Below are 22,889 nucleotides of genomic sequence, written 5' to 3'. Positions count from 1 at the left end.
TGAAAAGGTATTCTATAATTCAAAATTCAGGAACACAGCGGAAAAACTTTGCCAGAGGTGTCTAGTGTGCCAGCAATTCAACGCAGGAAAGAGGACAGTAGTAGAACAAAGTACAATTGGAAAGGCAGAAGGTCCCTTTGTCAGGATGCAGGCGGACTTTATCCAGTTGCCCATGTGCAAAGGATACCGATACGTCCTGGTCATAGTTTGCCTGTTTTCTAGGTGGGTGGAGGCCTACCCAGCAAAGAAAAATGATGCTATAACTGTAGCCAAATTGTTACTTAGAGAATTGATACCTAGATTTGGAATTCCAGAGACTATTGAAACAGACCAAGGTGGGCATTTTTCAAACGATGTCCTAAAAGAACTCTGTAGAGCATTTAAGATGGAGCAAAGGCTGCACTGTGCATATCATCCAGAGGCTTCTGGAATAGTGGAACAAGTGAATGGCACTATCAAATCCAGACTGGCGAAAATATGTGATTCCACCAAAATGAACTGGATAGAAGCTTTGCCCCTTGTGCTGATGAGTTTGAGAAGTATTCCGAACCGAAAAACAGGCCTGAGCCCCCATGAAGTGCTAATGGGAAGAATGATGCGACAGGCATGGGTACCTGGACACAAACTGCTAAGTATTTCTGATGATTTGGTGCTAGAATACTGCAAGCAGCTGGGTGACCAAGTGCGTTCTATCTCTCACCAGATTGGAGAGACTGCTGACGAATGGCCCAAGACTCCAGCACATAAACTGAGACCAGGTGATTGGGTGGTGTTAAAGAAACACACCCGGAAGAGTTGCCTTGGACCAAAGTGGGGAAAGCCAAGACAAGTGATCCTTGTCACCACAAGTGCTGTAAAGTGTGCTGGCGTACCGAAGTGGATCCATGCCAGCCACACGAAGCGGGTAACCGGAGAAAACGCGACTGAAGCTGAAGGTAGTCCAGCTGAGGAGACTCCCGAAGAGGGTCCGGATCTCGCTGGCTTCGAACTACCGAGCACAAGTCAAGACGTTGATTGGTTCCCTGCCGACGAACAAGTTCTAGATCCAATACGAACAAGAAAATATTCCTACCTAGATAGTGAGTGGGATAGTGAGGGTGAGACAGAATTAGAGGACGAAGGTCAGGTCATCGAGACTCACATCAAACCTGATCAGGAAATAGGCCAAGTAGGGACAGATCAAGTCATCAACACTACTCCTGAAACTCCAGAGACTGGAAAGGGTCAGATAGTGATTAAAGTTGAAGTTCATGCGGAAGAAAATCAAGGGATCGAAGTGCATGAACAGGAACAGATAGATATAGATGAACGTGTTCAGGAAGCAGAATCCAGATCGCCTGAAAGTAAAGAGCAAATACAACTCCAACCTGAACTAGGCCAGCTTAGAAACCAGGCAGAAGAAATAGATGAAAGACCTGGAACTAGTCAGACAGGAAGAGAAATAGACACTGCCGAAACAAAAGTGCCACAACAAAGTGAAATCAAGAGAGTTCACGAGGAAGGTCAAGTTTCCTCGACCACTGAAAGCCTCAAGAAGAAGGGTGAACCCCGATACATCAAAAGACTAAGACTCAGAATAAAAACAGTTGAAGAAAAACTAAAAGACCGAAAAAGGGCTGAAAGTGAAAGGAAAGAAGCCCGAGGCAAGTCTAACAGAAAAAGCACCAGAGTAAAGAAACAGAACAGGTTGTATCGGAGCCCTGAATGGACTTACTTGGTGTTGGAAGAAATTGACGAACCCAACAACAGTGGCAAAAGTGACGAAGAGTCCATTGCTGATCGGAGTTCTGACGAAGACCCTCCTTGAAACAAACCCGAGTGAGCCTCTGGTGTAAAGAGACAAAGAGGGGTTGAAAAGCCACCTGTAAGCTATAATGTCTGATTCGAATGTAAATGGAAGATCCAAATTTAGTTGTTGCAAAACTTGCTGTAAAATATGCTTATGCAGTATAGCCATGTTAATAGTAATATGGATAGGATTAACAGTCTTTATACCTTTTATGGTAAGTAAAGACCCTAACTTGTATCCCACTAACCCAGAGACTCTAGACACAGAAACCGTACAGACTGAAGAAACACCACAAAGTTTAGAAAAACGTGACAATACAGTTAGCCTGAGACACACACGACCTAAATTAGAAGCATCGGATGAGGGTGGACTACATTTTCACAAAATGAGAAACAGGACACATTTAAATGTCTTTGCTAACCTTTTAGTGCACTATGTAGAAGCTATGGAAATAGAAGATTGTTATGTTTGCATGAAGCTACCCACTTCAGTAGCTCAAGGCGTGACATATCACCATTTACCCCTGACCTACGGAATTTCCTGTAGTATATTAGCAAACTTATTCTATAGAGGCACTTTACAGTACTATTACTCAAACACTGACGTAATCTTTTCAGAACTTCCTGTTTGTGGAAACCTAAACCTTGTACATATTAGAAGTGAGGTGACCCGTTACATGGGAGAATATTTCCTGACTATAGGTGACATAGACTTAAATGAAGCTAGACAAGCTAATCTGACCTGTTCCTTGCAGGAGCAGGAAAAGATGTTTATAAAAAATGGCAGAGAGAAGGAGGGAAAAGTTTCAGTAAAAGGCCACTGACGAAAAGGATAGAACCCCTAGGTGGGCAGACAATATGGAAAACACCTCGCAGAGCGAAGCTGCTCCTGCTTTGTTGCTGGATTTTGAACGGAAAGGGAAACTCTGTCTTCATAGAGAAAAGACTAGTTATTATAACAATGTATTCATCGGTTCCAGCGAGTGTGAACATAATTACAAGGTAATTGGAGGTTGGGGTTTCAAAAATGGGTCAGAACCTGTGTTTCCCGGAATTTATTATATATGTGGGAACAAGGCTTATTTCAAATTGCCGGATCACTGGTATGGAAGCTGCTACTTTGGCATTGTGTTCCCAAAAATATACCATGTGAACAACGCTGCTGGAAGCAATGAAGATACTAATGGCTTAGCGCGTAGAAAACGTGAAAGTGTAGGAGAAATTGTAGGTGATATATTTAGTGCACTGATACCTGGAATGGGGGTAGTTCTGAATACTCACAGAATCTGCAAATTATCTACAGTAGTGGATCGGTTATCAACTGACACTGCTGCTGGATTCCTGCTGGTCAATACCGAAATGGTTGCGATCAGATCAATGGTTTTACAGAATCGCCTCGCTCTTGACACCTTATTGGCAAAAGAGGGCGGAGTCTGCAGGATGCTGAAGGCGCAACATTGTTGCACCTACATACCTGACAAAAGTATCGAACTTAAGAAATATGTAAGGAACATAACTAATTTGAAAAAAGAACTCAAACCATTAGAGGTTGACAGTGCCTGGAAGAGACTGACTGATGGTCTCTCCTCTGTAGGTAGTTGGTTTTCTAACTTAGGTAAAAGTCTTCTGTGGAAAATACTGATGCCAATAGCTGGGATAGGTGTGGTTGTACTGATCATATTCATCTGCTGTAAATGTCAAAAATGCAAAAAGAAGTACACTGTGAATAAGAGAGGAGTGAAGAGAAATGTTGATGAGCTAGAATTAGAAGAGTTAAGAAACCAGATTTATAAAAAAGCCAAAAATCACCACTCTCATAGAGAAGCTGAAAGAAAACTCAACAATAAATTTGTCGAAATAGAAATGAACGAATTGGAAGAATGAAGTTGGCATCTGTTTCCTTTATAGTGATGATAGTAAATATCATCAAAGAGGGGATTGATGGAGCAAGGATTCGCACGTAAAGCGACTTGCTCTTACTCAAGAACCTCGCCTAACTTGTAATAATATTAATTCAACCTGTCCGTCATTTATTTCGCCTTTTCCCCAACACGCGGGTGTCCCTAGGAGGCTTGCCTATGTGTCTTTTCCGTAATTACAAAGCTTGCACTACTGAATGGCCTCTTCGCAGAAATCCAGTCTGCGCATGCGTCGGTCATACTCACGTGATGTGACACTCGCATTTTGGAGGGATATTGTTGCTCATGCGCCTTATTGTTAAAAATGGCCGCTTGTATTTAACCATGCTATCTGCCAGCCCCTGCTGCTTTTGCATATCTGTCTTTTTCGCACTAACTTTAATGCTATAGATATTATAAAGTAAGGGGTGCAGTGAAGCATTACCTGGTATACAGTGTATTCATTTTGTCTGTGTTTCTAATTTGTTTTCGCTTACTTTTCATGTATTACACATCCATGGGCCTGGGTCGGGAGATTGATTCCATTTTGAAGCATGTAAACTCCCCGCACACGTGATGAGGGAAAAACCCAACTGCGCAGAAGCAAACCTCAGCCAGCTGGCTCCTGAAGCAAGATGCGCCTGGGAACAGTTTGTTTCCCTCTGAGGCGGAAGCCGGAGGTCTTGATTGTGCTCCCTTGCACCTCTGCTATTTAAACTCGCCAAAAACGATTTAGACAATAATTGTTTTTTACTCCCTGTATATATTTTAACTGATGCATTTTATCTGTATTGTCTTTCTGAGGCGAGACTACTTCGCCTAGGATCGAACTTCCCTTCTTCAGCGCCGCTGTATCCAGGCGCAGGGAAGCTTTACACTCAACTTGGCCGCCATCTTCCATTGGGAAGGCTGGCCGAGAGCTCTGTGCCCCTCCCGCCCTCCCAGGGTATTTAAAAGGCGTCGCTTACAATCGCCAGTAATTGCAGTTTGTTTCCCTCTGAGGCGGAAGCCGGAGGTCTTGATTGTGCTCCCTTGCACCTCTGCTATTTAAACTCGCCAAAAACGATTTAGACAATAATTGTTTTTTACTCCCTGTATATATTTTAACTGGTGCATTTTATCTGTATTGTCTTTCTGAGGCGAGACTACTTCGCCTAGGATCGAACTTCCCTTCTTCAGCGCCGCTGTATCCAGGCGCAGGGAAGCTTTACACTCAACTTGGCCGCCATCTTCCATTGGGAAGGCTGGCCGAGAGCTCTGCGCCCCTCCCACCCTCCTCCCGTCCCGCCCGGAGTATGAATAAAAACAACACCATTGCCCGTCCGCACAGCGGGCGGGCGCAGCGGGTGCGCCGGCGGCGCGCCGTAGGCGTGCCAAACGCAAGCCCGTCTGCGCCCGTCCGCGCCGGGACCGGGCCCAGGGCCATAACCCCTGCCCCTCGCCTTTCCTATACCCGCAACGCACTTTTGGAGTTTTGTCCGTCTTACGCCTTGCTGTGCACTAAACTAGATGTATCCTTCATACAGTCCGCACCGCCTATACACTGCTCACATTGCAATGTTCCATCAGTGACTGCCAACCCATTCATGGATGCCAAATCTTCTACTTCCAAGGCTGACACGTATGTCTCCATGGCACTTATTAATGCGCGCTCCCTGGGCAAACATTGCCAGGACATAGCTGACCTCATCAGTGATTCTAATTTAGATGTGCTCTTTATTACAGAGACATGGTCCGACCAGGCATCTGCCCCTGACTATGTCACGGCAGTCCCCCCAGGTTATACTGCCTACCGACAGGACAGGCCCATAGGAAAAGGTGGAGGGATAGCCATTATAGCGAGAGACCATTTCAAAGTCCGCTGCTCGACTATCCCTATCAACACATGCGAAGCCATGCTTTTTGATATAAAGTTGTCCCCCGCCTATAATTTCAAGGGAACATTGATCTATAGACCCCCGGGGACAAGATCCGCGTTTCTCGCTAATCTCAGTAACATCACTGAGTCTATAGCATCAGAAGACTCTACTACAATTATGGGAGATTTTAATTTCTATTTAGAGCTTCTCAGTGATAGGGATACCACAACCCTTGTATCTGACTTAGATATAATGGGCCTTAGACAACTGGTTACAACTCCCACCCACCAGGCAGGCCATACGCTAGATGGAATTTTTACGAATGTGGAAGGACTGTGTATCACCTCAGTTCTCCCCATGACCTGGACAGACCATTCAGTTATTTTTAGCAGACTCACCATCAAAGGTTCACAGAGAATAAAAGCTACCCCTGCTCATAAGAGCACGTTCAAAGCATGGAAGGACATTAATCCTAATGACCTCACGCGGCTTCTCAATACCACAATGCCGGAATTCTCCACTGACCCCATCACCGCAACCAACCAATTCCAAAAGTGGTTGGGTGATGCCACGACTCAGTTGGCACCCACCAAATCAATATCTAAAAATAGAAATATGCCTAAAGCTCCGTGGTACACGGCAGAACTCAAAACCCAAAAACAGTTAACCAGGAACTTGGAAAGACACTGGCGAAGAACTTATGAAAGTAAAAACAAGGAAAAATATAAGAAAGCCCTGGCCACTTATAAAGCTATGATAATAGCAGCAAAAAAAGATTTCTTCACACGTCATATAGAAACGGCTAAAAATTCCAGCAAACAGCTATATCACATTGCCAAAACCCTTGCGGGCAATGCCCCCGACCTTAACCCTCCTCCATCGCAAGCACTATGTGATGCTTTATCGGAGTTCTTTTTTGCAAAGGTTAATGACATCTATCAAGCCTTCAACTTAGATCAGGCCAGTAGCAGTGCTACTACTCCCATGGCCAGTTCCAAAACCACCTTGACCTGTTTTAGCCCCCTTACCACTGACCAAATTAAGGGCATAGCAACCACGATTAAAGCTGGTTCTGCCCTGGATCCATGCCCAACCTCCGTACTAGCCACTGTACTAGAGACAATCATCCCCATTATAACCTTGGTTTGTAATACAATTCTGGCTTCTGGATCTTACCCCGACTCACTTAAAAACACCTTGATTAAGCCTTTGCTCAAAAAGCCTGGGTTAGATAAAGGTGAATTAAAAAACTACCGCCCTATAGCAAGTCTTCCTTTCTTAGCCAAGGTCATAGAAAAGGCCATGAACCAGCAGCTATCAGCTTACATAGAAAACAACAATCTGCTTGATGATACGCAGTTCGGTTTCCGCAAACATCACGGTACCGAAACCGCTCTCATCAAAGCAGCTGATGACATAAGAGTCATCCGCGACCAGGGAGGAACTGCTCTGTTAGTTCTCCTGGACTTGTCAGCTGCCTTCGACACGGTTGACCACAAGATCTTGGTCGACCGTGTCGAGAGGATGGGCATCACACTCACGGCTAAGGACTTACTTGCTTCCTTTCTGGCCAACAGAACTCAGGCGGTCACAGTGGGCCCCTTCCAGTCGGCTGATCTGTCGCTACCGTGTGGGGTACCCCAAGGCTCATCCCTAAGTCCGACACTATTTAATATATATGTGTCGGACCTTGCTAGTGTCATCAAAGCTCACGGGATGGGCCTAACCTCATACGCTGACGACACTCAGCTGGTGCTGGCTATCAAGGGCGATGGACAATGGGTGGCAGAGAGATTCCAAAGTGGGATGATTGCTATCGGCGAGTGGATGGCAAGGAATTGCCTAAAACTTAACTCCGATAAGACGGAGGTGGTCATCTTTGGTAATCTCTCCCCAGCCTGGTCGGAAACCTGGTGGCCATCGGCCTTGGGCACACCTCCCACCCCCACGGTCAAAGTTAGAAACCTAGGTGTTACCTTCGACGACCAGCTTAACTTTATGGCCCACGCAAACAAGGTGGCAGCTAACGCCCATTACAAGCTCAGAATGGTAAGAAAAATCACACCTTATTTACCAGACTCAGCAGCAAAAACTCTAGTTACCTCTCTAGTGCTCACATCGCTAGACTACTGCAACGGTCTGCTGCTCAATGCTCAGAGCAGAGTTATCAAGAAACTACAGACCGTGCAGAATGCTGCTGCTCGGGTTCTGTCAAAAAAAACTAAGTTTGCACCCATTTCGGACACGCTTAAAAGCTATCACTGGCTGTCCATCCATAATAGGGTCAAATTCAAATCTCTGTGTACAGTATATAAGTCTCTACAGGATCAAGGACCTCGATTTCTCAAAAATCAACTGACACCCTACAACCCAACCAGAATTCTCAGATCCACGTCTCTTAACCAATTATTGGTTCAACGAAGCCGAACAGTCTCTTGGGGCGATCGCCGCTTCTCAATTGCGGCTCCCAGACTTTGGAACACTTTACCTAACCATATAAAAACAAGTTCCACACTTCTTCAGTTCAGAAAAAAACTGAAAACATGGTTATTCAATCAGTAATACACATCTCTGTACTTCATGGTGAGACATTATTGCATTTTTAGCGCTGAGACGCCCAAGGGTAATTGTACGCGCTCTACAAATGGCATTAATAAATAAATAAACCTACCTAGGTCATGGGAGAAGATGCTGCTATCTACCTAAATTCTGCAACAATGTTTCTATATTCCGTATACTCTCATTGTTTTCTATATTCCTATGCCTGGGAACGTGAACGCAAGGGGCGGGTATGAAAAATTAAATATTCATTGTGGGAACGAAGAATTATAGGTGGTAACCATGACATAACCACCTTTCCTGACCAATCATAAGTTGGGAACTTGTCACTTGCAACATTTGTGGGTGGTCTAGGGGTCCCAAAAGAGTAGTCTAGTTTAGCTTAGAAAATTGTCCGACTTGTCCGAGTAGCAGACCTGTCACTGACCCTACGAACTCTATAGGTGATTGATACAGAGCGCTGCGGAGCACTCTGTCCACACTTTCCACAAACTCCAAGGGGTGGAAATAGTCCTAAGTGCTGGCAAAGCACTTTGCTTGGGAGATTCGAAAACCCAATCGGGGTTACTGGCGGATTCCATGCAGAGAGGGGGTAACGCAGGCGTTGCATCCGAGGCTGCAGGTGTTGGTCGTGCCCTTTGGTGAGCCCAGTCCTGACCCAAATCCTGAGGGGTATCCTGTCCTGACTGTCCGTGAGCTGTACCTGCTCACCTTCTGGTATTCCTGAATCCTTGAGGGTACTTGTCCCCGATCTTGTCCCAACTGACCCGTGGCCAGGGTTAGTCTTCATACCCGTCCTAGGTAAATATTCTATGTGGGTGTCCGTCTGACTATACTCTTACCTTTCCTCTTCTTAATAAAGCACTCTTGCCTGTGATATTGCCCTATCACCTTTAACGTGATTTACATGCAGTTGTTTATTAGTGATGTTCCACTTCTCTCCCTACCTGTAGGATATTATTAAATTGTCATATTATTTTAGTGTGTTCCAATTTTCCTTCCCTTTAGTATGTTTGCAGTGAACTTAGTAAGAATAGCATAAAGTTTAGAATAAGAACATTAGTGCACATGTTAGGTCCTTCTCACGTCCCTTGCCTTAGTTTAAGCTTGTGCTGAATAGCATGTTCCCTAATACTCATACTCTGTAGTGTTCCCAAGTACTCTAATGGTACTTGCCCTAATCCATAGTTACATTGTGGCTTTAATCCTAATTATTGATGTACTGATTTGTATCTGCCTCATTATCCTGGCATATTCATTCTAAAAAAAAATTCTTTATATAAACTTTGAAAACCCATCAGGTGTCTGTGGTCATTATAGATTATAAAGTGTGGATAAATGTACTAAGTATATAAAAGTTTTACTCCTTTTAGGAATCTTGTTACCTGTCCACTGCTAGCTCCTGATCCATCAGGAGTAATGTGCCTGGGGTAAGTCAGGTACATGAATAGTAAGTGGTGTGAGAATCACCCCCTGAATTACTCATAGTAGCGTGGAAAGATTCACCCGGTTCATGCAAACCCCGTCATCATATGCACGCCAGGGCCCAGTGCGTGGAAATTTGGTAAACTAGTGACCTGGGTGACCTGCGCGCTCTATCACCAGTATTTGAGGCGCACAAAAAGGAACACATATATAAGCATGACCACAGAAGGTGGTTTAAATATGAACCGTTTGCTGATGGTATTATGGTGTTTTTAGAATTTGTTTAGAGCTTTAACGGCGATTTTACACTTTGAAAAATGCTGATCCTCCTGGGATTTGATGAACCATTCATGATTATCTAATAGAAATTATTTAAATCTAGAAGCATGAGGGCACTTTTTCTACAAATTCACAAATTTCATCCTCAGTCACGCAAAAAAACATGTCTGACAGGATGTGTAAAACGTGTACCTCCAACGGCTGCAGCAAATATGTCCCCAATGTTCTGAAGTAGTTTCACCACAGAGTTCTAATGGACAAATAGAGCGCTACTTTTTCCATAAAAAAACACTATTTTGTTGGAACAGGAGCTGTTAACTGTTAAGCGTTTCGGAGCAGGCTGAAATACATGAGCATTGAGAATTGAGAGCAGATAAGAAACAAACGGTATAAAATAAATGGGTTTTTAGCCATTTGAGGCATAGTATATTTTTAATGGGGCTAAAAATAGAAAGAGAGAAATCCTACCAACATCCCCTTTCCACAGATGTTCATTCTGGCTACCCATTCTCTCCATCGCTTAGAGCCCATCTAGTTTCAAAATAGTAACATGGTGGCTACTGAAGGTTTTTAATCTTTTATTTAAATGTATGCAAGTAGATGTTTTTAGAGATGCAGGAGAATATTTACAGACAGATCTCATATTTAAAATTCATAGCTTGGGCTGTAATTGATAGTGCGAGTCACTCGAAGGAGTAGTTGTTTGGACCATTGTTTTATTCTTTTATACTGTCGGTAGATGCATGAATGTGCACTGGATCAAAATGTTTTTGTTGCGAGTTATATATAAGGTAATGATAAAACACATTTTAAAATATATATTTAGTGCCTATAAACTGTTGCTCTGGTTACCTTCTAAATGGCTTCTTTCATATTTTAAAATAAGTAACATTGTAAATAAGATACAACAATGAGGTTGCTATTTTAAAACACAGTGAACACTTCGCTAACACAATCTTCAGATTTGGAGCAATTTCAATATCAAATACAAAAAAGGAAAGAAATATTTTTGGAGGCTCCTTTGCTACAGTAACGCGTAGCAGCAAATATAAGAAGGATTTCCATGCACATATTCAGCCATCTGCACAGGAATATGAAAGATTCTTAAACTATCTTCTTCAGTATCATGTCTCCCAGTGCAGGCACATCTGGGTAGGCCAGGTTAACACACTCGTTTTTCATTAGACCACTGCCTTCTACATATGTAGTTGTTATGGGAAGAAGGCATAGCATTGTGTGTTGATACTGTAATGCAGCTTCACTCGGGTACTAGTTGTGCATCGACTGGCTAGAATCCAATCAAAATTCAGCATTTTTGGCTGTATACATTTGTCTAATTTAAAATAGCTTGTAGACAGCATGGCAGTCAGTGTTTAGTATCACATGTGATAAGTGTGGAGGTCGTAATGTGTTTGTATGACAATGTACATGTTTTTGGTGATAGATCCCTGTGTAAAGGAATTCCTGCGTGCTTGGTTATAGGAGTATTATTTAAATGTTCTTAAAAGTAATAGTTTAGGTAATGGGTGCGGGAGACGAGCAAATTATTATTCACCACTCTGAAGCTTCAACTGTTTTGTGGTAGGAATTGGGTTTTTGCAGTAGGCATATGTATTTATTTTACATCAGTTGATTGGGGTCAGAGTTGGTTTTCAATGACTAACAGATTGTGGTAGAGACTTACTGTTATAGGTGTGTGCTTCATCAGTCGTGTTGTATGCAAAGATAGCTTCTATAATTGGTTGTTATTAAGTCATGTGACTGGAAAACGGATGATTGATAATTGGTAGTTGAAGAATAGGGTCTGCCATGGGAACAATGGATTAGACACTGGAATTATCTGCATGTGGTAACATTGTTGGTGTTGAGCAATGTTTTGTGTTTTAACATATTTTTAACTAACAGGAATTGGCAACAAAAATGGTTATAGAGTATGATCACAATGAATTGACTGTCTGAGTTGTATAGGAGAACAAATTGTTAATCTATACAAAAATTGCATATTTTGTAGCAATTATCTGTTAACCTAAGCTGACACTTGCCCATGAAAGTGTTATGCTAAGTAGTCACCCTGCTCTGAAGAGCATAGTTAGGGTAAAATCCTCAGAACAATCAGGCAGAAAGATTACCTTCATCACCATGTGCACCAGCATTTGAAGGCCACTCTTCCCAGGGTACTTGCTGGCGATGTTGTCTGGGGAGAGATCAAACAAGTTGGCACCAGTCTCTGTGCAGATGGCATGGACTAGCATCCTTTTCCCTGTGCCCACTGGTCCGGCGAGGAGGATGGATTTTATCAGCGGACCCTTCTCATGCACAGAGGTAGAGCCTAGGACACAAAACAGAGAATAGTAATGAATAGTCTTCAGAACTCTCATGGAACTAGAAAACATAACTGGATGTCTGAGCAATAATGGTGGTGACAGCCATACTGTGTGCCCCCAACACCTGCCTACAACATACTGTAGCATGCGCTCGTCTTCATTCAGCAGGTGCATTATTGCCACTAGGCCTCTATAGTTACTTGTTGTACAAATGTTTACGAAATCTCTCACACATCTATAACCTACATATAGCATGACTTAATGTATCTGCTTGCGTAGTAGCCACAATATAAGTGGTTTACTCATTACTGTTTGGTGTCCTAGATAATGATTTGATAGAGGTTGAGCTAGAGTCTGTAGCTTATTTATGGCATCCTGCTTTTGAAGCAATAAGTAACCAACACCTGTGCCATCTGGCAATCACCATCCCATGTGACCATTTCGCTGCTATGCAATGCATGCCCACAGCCTCACATATGTGAATAAAGTATTAAATGACACCACTTCTGGTCTCCATTAGCTTACTTTGTTTTCTTACATTGTAGGGTGAAATGATAGTGTAATGGCACCATGCTACAGTCCTCTACTTTATCCTACAATGTACCATGTACTCTACCATTTTCCTGAATATATAAACAGCATTGTTGTTGTGCAAAGGGAAAGGAGTACAAAGATCTCACCAGAGAAAAGACAAGCCACTTCTCTGTCTATCTGTATAGTTGACAATCACATACTGCAAAATGGCAAAACATTTGTGCATGTAACAATGGTACCACTAATATCAAAAGGCGTTGTAGTTACTTCTACTTGGCCCTATGCCTAAGATTCACACGCGCTGCCATCTTGTCTATTCGCTAGATATCAGTGATCCATAAAGTCCTATGCAGGATTGTTCCAGGGCTAGTAGAGTGTAAAGTAAGCCTTGCAGTTTAGTATGACTGCTTTCAATCTGGATACAGATTCCACAGGTTGACAAGTATTTCTGCGGATCCTTTGCCTAAGTGAGCCACCAAAAGTGTCGCCAATCATGTTGCAGAGTTCTCTTGAACTCAAGATGTACTGGAAATCTAGAGTTGTGGCACAACAATGGGACTGTTTTCTGTGAATTTGTATTCGGACAATAGAGCAGTGATCGATAATTCAGACATCTACCCAACTCAGCCAACCTAGTTTCTGCCTTAAACTGATTGGATACATCAAGTGTGGACACTTCCGATTTAATCTAATTCAGGAAGTCACTGATGTTCAACAACACAACAACCTTCTCATTATGACTGTTGGGCATAAGTTTTATTCACCCTCAGTTTTCTGAGTCGACCTTGAGAAACAGGAGTAATTACAAACATTAATAGGAAAAAAAGGGTCTGATGCAGTTGTCTAGCACGCAATGTTGTTGCCAATTTAAGGAACTGCATTTTCTCATGGTCAGTTATGGTTGTGATCAAATATGTTGGGTGCCATGTAAGTAATTCTACACCTCTCCCCACGCTATTTCTATTTCTAGTTCCCGTAAAGGGGTAGCCCCGGGTGAGAGGGAGTTTATTTCACCCCATGCTACATATGGGGGACCTCCACGGTTTATCAACCAGGGTTTTGGAGCAGCCCCTCAGGACCTGATAATCTGAGAGTTGGATTCATGAATGACAGGGTTTTAGATCTTAGGGCTAGCAAGATTGGGAAAGCTGGGTAAATGATTCATAGAATGGGGAGTCCTCTCACAGATAAAGGACTGGAATGGAAAATTGAGTAGGTTTCATATAGTATTCCTGTAAGAGTCCTGACTGCGAGAGGACAAAGCCATCGAGGGCTTTGTAACTGTCAACTGTTTGTGTAACAAAAAGGGAAGGGTAGAGCCTCTGGTGGTGTCCCTAATCCCCACTAAGGTAGTAAAGAAAATTCTGGCTGCAATCTCCTTTTTTTAGCGGAGTACAAATTATAATGGCTGAGTTATGGTTGATGGTGAATGGTCATAGGTCATTTGTACTGATAAATATATATCTGTATAAAGAGGAGCAGTATAGAATAAACAATTGGGTTGACACCTTTGGCTGCTCCATTTGGAAAGTGATGAGGAAATTTCCAAAAGCTATGTTAATTCTGGCTGGGGATTTCATTGTTAGTCTATACCCAAGTTACCGGGATGAAGTGCTGCAAGAGGTCTTAAAGCACTATAATATACCTACTGCCTCTTTATCGAGAAGCCCAATAAAAAAAGAGTCACGGGCTGACGATGAATTTTGCATTTTATTTGGTATTTTAACTTATTGACGTATTGTCCCGCGTACATTTGTTTGTACTTTTTAGGATACATCTTGCCATTTTATTCTGTCTTCTCTCCTTGGAATGATTGTTGCTATATTTATACTTTCATGTATTAATTTGTATGTATTTTATGTGGACCTCATATGAGTTCCAAATCTTAATAAATATTTGAATTGAATTGAGTCACGGGCGATGTGCAACTGGTCAGCAGACAATAGACTCTGTGTTTGAATGGCACTTTTAAAAATTATATTCGGGGGCGTGGCCGAGACAGCGATGTGAGCGGACGCGTCCTGTGCGAGCTCCGTCGCCCCGCTGTGCAATAAGCCTGATTCTGCGAAGTTCGGGGTTTTTTTCCTGGGGACCCCCTCCCTGTGTGCTGCAAGTCCTGTCGACACTGTGCCCCTGGAGTGAGTCCTGGCTGTTGGGGATCCCGCTAGAGACACCTGAAGCTCCGAGGCCTCCGCGACCGACCCCTGGCAGCCATCTTCCTGACGGGTCCGCCGCCGAGTCGCCTGGCCCGGCTCCTCCCGAGCAGGGCCGATCCTCGACGTTGGCACAGCGCCGGAGGTTGCCTGTGCCCCACCTGAGGCGGACCCCCCCCCTGGGGACGGATTGCTGACCGGGCGGCGTTGCTGAGGCTGTCGGCGCCGGGCCGTCCCTGCTGGAGGGAGTTGAAGTTGCCCGGGCGCTGCCGCCGGGAGAGACCCCGGCTTTGGTGGAGACTGGAGGCCGAGCCTGGAAAGGTCGCCGGAGGACCCCACCCTGCGGGACCCGACTCCTGATCCTTGGACCGTCGCGGGATAACTCCGGTGAGCAGCCCTCTTTGTACCACCCTCCCCCGTTTGTCACCGGCGGTGTCCCGCAACCGGGGGGGCCCCACAGCGGTGCCGACCGCCATCTTGTCCTCTTGTCGGCTGCCCGTGGAGACGTACCCGGGCGAGGTGGGGGGGACTCCTCACCTGCTCATGCGGTCCTCTGCACACAAGGTCCCCTGCTGCCATTGCGTAGACTGTCGAGCAACGACGGGACCGGCTGGGGCACCCTCCCCCCTGCCAGTGGGGACTCCTGCCACTTTCCGCCATTTTCTGCCCTGCTGTTTGGCGCCATCGACCCCGGACCCTGAACTGCCTGGATGCTGGGACTTTAGAGAGTAGCGACGCTGCACCTGGACGGGCCGCCACAGCTGGACTCCACGGCTTGAGGGACCTTGCGCTAGCCTTGCCCTCGCCTACACCACGCTTCCTACACCCGCACCTGCGGCCCTGTGCTGACCCTCGCCACGCGGTGGTCGACATCGCCCCTGGCTCACCCGCGGGGGAGCACTCAACCTGCGCTGAGGGGGGCCACTATAGAGCCCTTGTCTGGAGGGGACCCCCCTCACCACCGACGACCTTGTGCTGAGGCACCCCCGCAACCCCGGGGGAAGCGGCCTTCTCCCCACGCACCGGATTGAGGGGGCCTTCTCTGGACACTCTATTGGCGCGGACCGGGGGCCGCTGGTGACGGACCACCCATCCTCACGTTGCTGTGCACCTGGAGCGGACAATGACCCGTGGCAGGGGGGGCAAGACAGATCCGCCGGTGGCGACGACCAAGGGCACGTCGGTGGCTACCATGTGGGGCAAAGCGGGCTCGCCGCCTTCCTCCGGGGGACCGTCTTCGTCAGAGGGACAGTCCCGGCCGCCCGCCGACTCCCCCCCAGTGACCCAGGCCTTTATGTCCTCCTTCATGACTGACTTGAAATCCGAAATTGGGTCCCTCAGATCGGAGGTCCACTCATGTGTCAAGGAGCTGCGTAAGGAGGTCACTGATCTGGGCGACAGGGTTGATGGCCTTGAAAAAACAGTCGACTCCCGCAATGAAGATCTGGAACAGCTATGGCAGAGAGTGGCGACCCTAGAGGAGCAGCACATTCAGCTCCAGATCAAGCAGGAGGACCTTGAAAATAGGGGACGCCGAAATAACCTCCGAATACGGGGAGTGCCGCTCGGAGAAGAGGGGACCGACGCCATGGCCTATGTGGCCCAATTCCTGCACGAGGTGTGGGGCAAGGACGACGCTTCCCCACCGCGCCTGGATCGTGCTCATCGAGTCTTTGGGGCGGGAGGCAAGGCGGGCCTCCTGCCTGATATCGTTACCAGACTGCACTACTTCACGGGGAAGGAGGCCATATTGAAGACGGCGAGGGACAACCCGGACCTGCGCTACGGAGGACACAAGATCCAGATCTTCCAAGACCTGGCCCCTAACACACTCCACAGGAGGAAGGTCTTCCGCCCGATCACGGAGAGACTGCGGGCCCTCAACATGTCTTACCAGTGGGGACACCCCTTTGCCCTCATCTTTCGATGGGAGGATAAACGCAGGGCCCTCCGGTCCTACCGCGAGGCGGCCCAACTGATTGGCATGCCGGAATCCCCGGACCACAGCCAATCCCGCTCTCACCGCTCGGAGAGGGCCCCCCCCCACCCGGACTGGTCCACGGTACGCAGACATCGCCGAACCTCCCCCCCCGGTGGATAGCTGCTCCACTTCTCAAGCCAAGCAAGACATTATAGCGCACATATGCTCCCTTGAGGGCGACCGCGAAGAGCAGGCCTCCCAGCTCCTCGCCTCTGGAACTGAAGGAGAGGATCGACCCCTGACTCCAGATAACCATTGAATGGCAGGGACGTGACTGGTGCTGCTTCGGAGAATAGACTCGACCTCCAGACAACCGGGACCACCCTGTTATTCCACAGTGGCCTTGTCCTGCCCGTCTATGGTGATGGGGTCCCCTTCCATTCCTCGTGGGCCGCCTCCGCCCCCCCCCACTCCCCACGGTGGGTCGGAGGGAGCGGCCTGTGACATCCCTCCTCTTCGGGCCCTGGCCCCCACTATTGAGCCTTGATGCCCTCTCGCCACCTGGTTCAGACTTATGTACCTTTGTGGAGTCCCGGCTCTTGCTGCCCCCAGACTTGCTCGAGACAGCGGGGCAGACGGGCAGCGGGACGAACAGAACTCTTCCTCTCGGACACCCACCCCTCACTTTGTCCCGTAGGAAGTGACATTCCTGTGTTCATCCGAATCCTTGGGAAGAGGATGCCCGGTACCTGGGACACTGTATTGCGGCCCTGTTGGCCTGTTGTGGTTATGTTCTCTCTCCGTACTCTCTATTTTCCTACTCTCTTTCTTTTTCCTACTTTTTGCCTGCGCTGCGCTTTCCTCTGGCTTATTCCCCGTGCCTGCAGTGTGGTGGCCTGGTGGGAGCCGCGGATGCTGGCGCGACGGGGCGGGAGGAGGCGACCACTGCCCTGTCTGCGGAGGGAGGTGAACCATGGGTGATTGAGCGGCCTCGACCCCCTTAGTGCGATGACGGCGAATATCCCCACACCCCTGAAGGTCCTGTCACTCAATGTCAAAGGGCTCAATTCCCCCAACAAGCGGAATCAGGTATGGTGCTATCTCCTACACCACTCCCCTGACATCATCCTCCTCCAGGAGACGCATCTTCTGAGGGGGGACACCAGGCGCATGGCGCACCCTAGATACCCCACGCAATTCTGGGCATCCACTGACACTAAAACGGCGGGGGTGGCAATCCTCTGCAGGGCTGGCTTTAGAAGGGGACCCACGAAACCCTACAAGAGTGCTGATGGGCGTTTCCTCCGAGCCACGGTACAGCTGGGGAGCACACAGTTCACCCTGGGTTGCGTATATGCACCCATCCAGTCGCAGGATAAATACCTTCAAGCGCTTCTGCGGGATCAGTTTAAATCAGGCGACCCCCACACGATCCTGGGTGGGGACTTCAACCTAGTATGGGATCCGGAGCTGGACCGCGCGGGGGCTTCATTGAATGGCGTGGGAGCAATGTCTTCTACTCTTAGAGCGCAGATCACGGACCTGGGACTCGTGGATGTGTGGCGCTACCACAACCCGGGAGCCCGGGATTACTCCTTTTATTCGCACTCCCACAGGACGTACTCCCGTATAGATAGGCTGTCCGGTTTTCGGTTTAAACCGAGTCTGACTGAAAGTACACTACCGAGTCAAAATCATCAGACCTGGTTTAAACCGAGTGTCACTGATTTTTTAAATTTGTTGCACTGCTTGGCCACTTGGGGGAGCCAAAGCAGTACAAAACAGCATCCAAGCTAGCATCGATAATTCCAATATATGATCTCACCCTCCTCCCGCTGTTAATGGTGTTCTTTGCTCTCTTCCCTACTCCTCCTGCTATCAGTGGCCATGCTTGCTCTCATCCCGCCCCCCTCCCAGTGTCCGTAGCTTTCCTGCTCACCATCCGGCTCCCGTCCTACGCTCCCACCCCCTCCCAGTTTCCGTAGCTTTCCTGCTCACCATCCCGCTCCCGTCCTACGCTGATTAGTCACCTTTGGTAAAAGAAAATCTGCTTTCGCCTAACTCGGATCGGGCCCGATGCAGACAGATCACTGCAGCAGGCGCCTTGATCACAAACCAGCTCTGCTATCTAATCACTTAATTGGAGTGCTTCTAGCTGTGAAGTCGACTCTCCACCTCTCCTGCCCCCGTTTCTTTTATGAGAGGCGCCTTTAGCCCTCCAGGGGGTCCATTCACTGCTGGGAGAAAAGTCTTCAACGTTCACGTCTGAGGAAAAGTACTTAATTGAACCCCCGACTGCTGGCTCTGTTACAAATGAAAACCACTCTATTTCTTTGTTGGTGCAACAATGGTATTCACTACTCTTTTTTGTTTTTGTGCAGCATTTAATCTCTTAGGTTATTTCTCAAATTATTATTAATTTGAAATCGCTGCTGCTGGCTTTGTGTTGGTGTTAGGAAAGGGACCGTACGCAGCACGATGGCTTCGGTTCAGTTAATCCCTTGGGGCATTTACTGAAACTGGGGCTCATGTTACACAGAGGAATGCAACCTTATGTGAAGGTGACGAGGTCATTAAATTATTCAGATCCTTTAAGAAAGCCGTCGCTTCACTGGCCAGGATACTTCTTTGGGCTGCTGGCTCAAGGCAAAGACAGCTGAAGCACTAGTGTGTCTTGTGGGAGGTGCAACGTAATTCAATGGTTAAAACTGGCTCAACATTTCAGCTGCTTATGCTCGTCTTGCAGTATGGATCGGTCCTTTTAGTTATGCGTTGTGGGATCAACATTTCAGCAGTCTATCTACATCTTCCAGGAAGGCAAAGCATGTTTTAGTTAGTAACGGTTAGCTCAGCATTTCATCAATCGTATTTACGTTTTTCAAGAAGGATGCTGTAACATGTTTGTTAATATTGGTTGACTCAGTATTTCAACTTTCTTTGTATTTTGTTTTTATTCCCTCCCTCTCATATAAATACAATTCAATATACACATTTCCTGTTTTTCCCGTGTGAATAAAAACCTGAGGTTAGGAAACATTAATGACATGTGCAGGCAGAGCGTGGGTACATTTCAGTTGACATCTGTACATTCTACAGTACCTTGAGCCGTCCTCAGGGCCATATTAAGCAGGTAGCCACATTGGCCTCAGAGTATAGACACAAGCCAAACATACAAGCACAGCAGAGAAGTGAATCCCTATTGTAAAAAAATAATAATAAACACGCAAGTCAGAAATAGTGGTGTAGTACAATATATAAGCAAGTCACTAAGGGAGCATTGTAGCATCGAGGCACGTCACAAAAGGGAGTCCCTTACAATATCCATGTAAATAACAATTGGGGGTTAGTTGTGAAATTTGGCCAGGTCTTAAAAAGAGTGCTAGAAAATATGCATGCAACCCCAAAAGAAGATCTTTATAACAAGCAAGCAGAGCACAAAGCTAACTGATTCATAGCTCAAGAGAAAACCTCAAAAGCGGCACATTCTATGTAAGGGCACAGAAAGGAGGTACATTCAAAGTCACAAAAGGGGTGCTTTATTGCTTACAGGAACGGTATTATGGGGCAGGTGGCTGTCATTTTGCCTTTATGTACACAGTTTGGTTTTGAAATTCTGTCTCCCATGCTATCCCTGAGTAGCGCTGGGGGGCAGGGAGCACAAACCTTCGCTTCCATCTTCCTTCAACAGAAAGGTGGGTCAGTGCCTTTTAACAATTTTAAAATTAACTGCATGGTTGCTTCGCACAACTTAGGAAGAAAGGCCACAGCCCCTCCCCCACACATTTACATTTCCTTTAACTGCACTTTCAATTACCGAAGGCAAATCTCTCCAGAAAGCTGCATAAATAGGAGAGGGGAAGAAGGAAGGCTCTGTGGGTGAGCTGGTTATGGGCAAAGCGGGCTAGTTTTTTGAAAGAGCACTTGTCACTTTCTTGCCCAAAGTAGCCTTTCAGAATCCCCATCAAGTAGTTCTCACAAGGCCACAGTGATAAAGTGTATGACTACCTGGACCTGATCCAGCACGGTCGCTCCCACCACGCTCCCTGACCCCAGCTCCTGCTCACGCTCTGGCTTACTGGTGAGACCGAGATTGCAGATTTGGAAGTGAATCAATTGATTTGAATAACCTCGCGCTATTGTATATTTATTTAAGCTTGACTCGCGCTGTGCATTTATTATTTATTTCGACTCGCGCTGAGTATTAATTAAATATTTCGAGTCGCGCTGGGATTTATTATTTATTTAGTCGCGCTGGTATTTATTTAATTAATTGTACCTAACGCTGGAAACTGATCTGTGCCCCTGGTGCCGTGGTGCTTCTGCTACCCCTGCCTTAGTCTCCCTTTGACCCTCCATCTTGTTTACTCGCTCCCTAGCCCGCCCCTCCTCCCTGCTACCGCCTCCCAGCTGCTGCCCCTCCCACGCTCCGCCCCCTTCCACCATCCATTTATGGCCAATGCCCCCACGCGCAGCGTCCACGCGCTCCGGCCACGCCGAAGGTGCGCCAAAGGTAAGCCCGTCTACGCCCGTCCGCGCCTGGACCGCGCCCAGCGCCAGTCCCCCTGTCCCTCGTGCTGCCCAGCCCCCCCGCGTCACCTACGATGCCGCCACCCTCCTAGCCCTTAACCCCGGTCGCGCCCCCAACTGCGTCCAAGCCGCTCCTGGACGCACCCATGGACCGTTCTCCTGCTTCTCCTGCAAATTCAGCGGCACCGACAACATCTCCGCTACGACCACACCACAGATTCCCGACCCCAACAACCTAGAATGCATCCTTCTCAACACCCGCTCGGTCCACAGGCACGCCATTGACCTTTGGAACCTACTAGACACCATCTCTCCTGACGTCGCCTTCCTAACGGAAACATGGATGAACGCTTCCTCCGCCCCTGACATCGCCATCGCTATCCCTGATGACTATAAGATCACACGCAAGGACCGCACCGACCATACAGGAGGTGGAATCGCTATCGTCCATAAGAAAACAATCCGCATCTCAACCAGCTCTGATGCCAACCTCGCCAACTCCGAACACCTTCACTTCCAGATCCACATCGACCCCAAGACCACACTCAGAGGCACCCTCCTCTACAGACCACCAGGACCACGCGCAAAATTCAGTGAAGATATCACGGACTTCATCACCCCACACGCGCTCCCCTCCAAAGACTACATCCTTCTGGGAGACCTCAACTTCCACCTTGAAAAGATCAACGACCGCAACACCGCCACCCTCTTAGACAACCTCGCCAACCTCGGACTTAAACAACTGGTCACTTCCCCCACCCACATCGCAGGTCACACTCTCGACCCCATCTTCACCTCCAGCAACCATGTCTCCTTCAGCCACACTTCAGATCTCCTCTGGACTGACCACAGCTGCGTTCACTTCACCTACAACAAGCCGAAACCCATCATCCACCTCCAACCAACTCTACAAAGAAACTGGAACAAAATCACCACAGACCAGATCTCCACATCACTCCTTCAAACCTCCCCAGCCCTCTCCTCTAACGCCAACGAAGCCGCCGCCAACCTCACCCTATGGTTATCCAACACCGCCGACACCTTAGCACCACTGAAAAAACGGCAAAGCAAACCAGGCAGCAAGAAGGCCTCATGGTTCAACGATGATCTTAAGAAATCCAAGAAACTCTGCCGCTCCCTTGAAAAAGCCTGGAAAAAAGACCCAACCACCAGCACCAAGGACGCCTTCAAAAGCGCCACCCGCACTCACCACCAACTGATCCGAAAAGCCAAGAAAACAGCATTCAAGGATCGACTTGACAACAACGCCCACAACAGCAAGGAACTTTTCAACATCGTCAAGGAATTTTCCAACCCCTCGGCCAACTCCAACAACATCACCCCCTCTCAAACCCTCTGTGACTCCCTAGCCTCTTTTTTCCACAACAAGATTGCAGACATCCACAACAGCTTTGACAACCAACCCGAAAACCAACCCACCCTACCAGCTGCTGACCATCTTCCCCCCGTCAACACCCTTAACGCCTGGAACCCAATCTCCACTGAGGACACCATCCGCCTGATGAATTCCATCCACTCTGGATCCCCCACAGACCCATGCCCTCACCACATCTTCAACAAAGCAGACTCCGTCATAGCACCTCACCTCCGAGACGTCATCA

At 47.3% G+C, this 22,889-nt stretch overlaps 1 protein-coding gene across 2 annotated transcripts in view; it reads right to left on the bottom strand.

The window, feature by feature from the left end:
- LOC147703193 (dynein regulatory complex subunit 11-like) overlaps positions 1 to 22,889 on the bottom strand; it is a 404,962-nt gene that overhangs the window by 23,847 nt on the left and 358,226 nt on the right. For both annotated transcript variants that reach the window (XM_086931729.1, XM_086931728.1), the window contains one exon: positions 11,938 to 12,137. In XM_086931729.1, coding sequence (XP_086787855.1) covers positions 11,938 to 12,137 — 200 coding nt within the window. The remainder of the gene's footprint in view (positions 1 to 11,937; positions 12,138 to 22,889) is intronic.

The sequence above is a fragment of the Lissotriton vulgaris genome, chromosome 7 (assembly GCF_964263255.1).
Source record: "Lissotriton vulgaris chromosome 7, aLisVul1.2, whole genome shotgun sequence".
NCBI classification, from domain to species: Eukaryota; Metazoa; Chordata; class Amphibia; order Caudata; family Salamandridae; genus Lissotriton; species Lissotriton vulgaris.
This window is presented reverse-complemented; position numbering and strand designations above follow the sequence as displayed.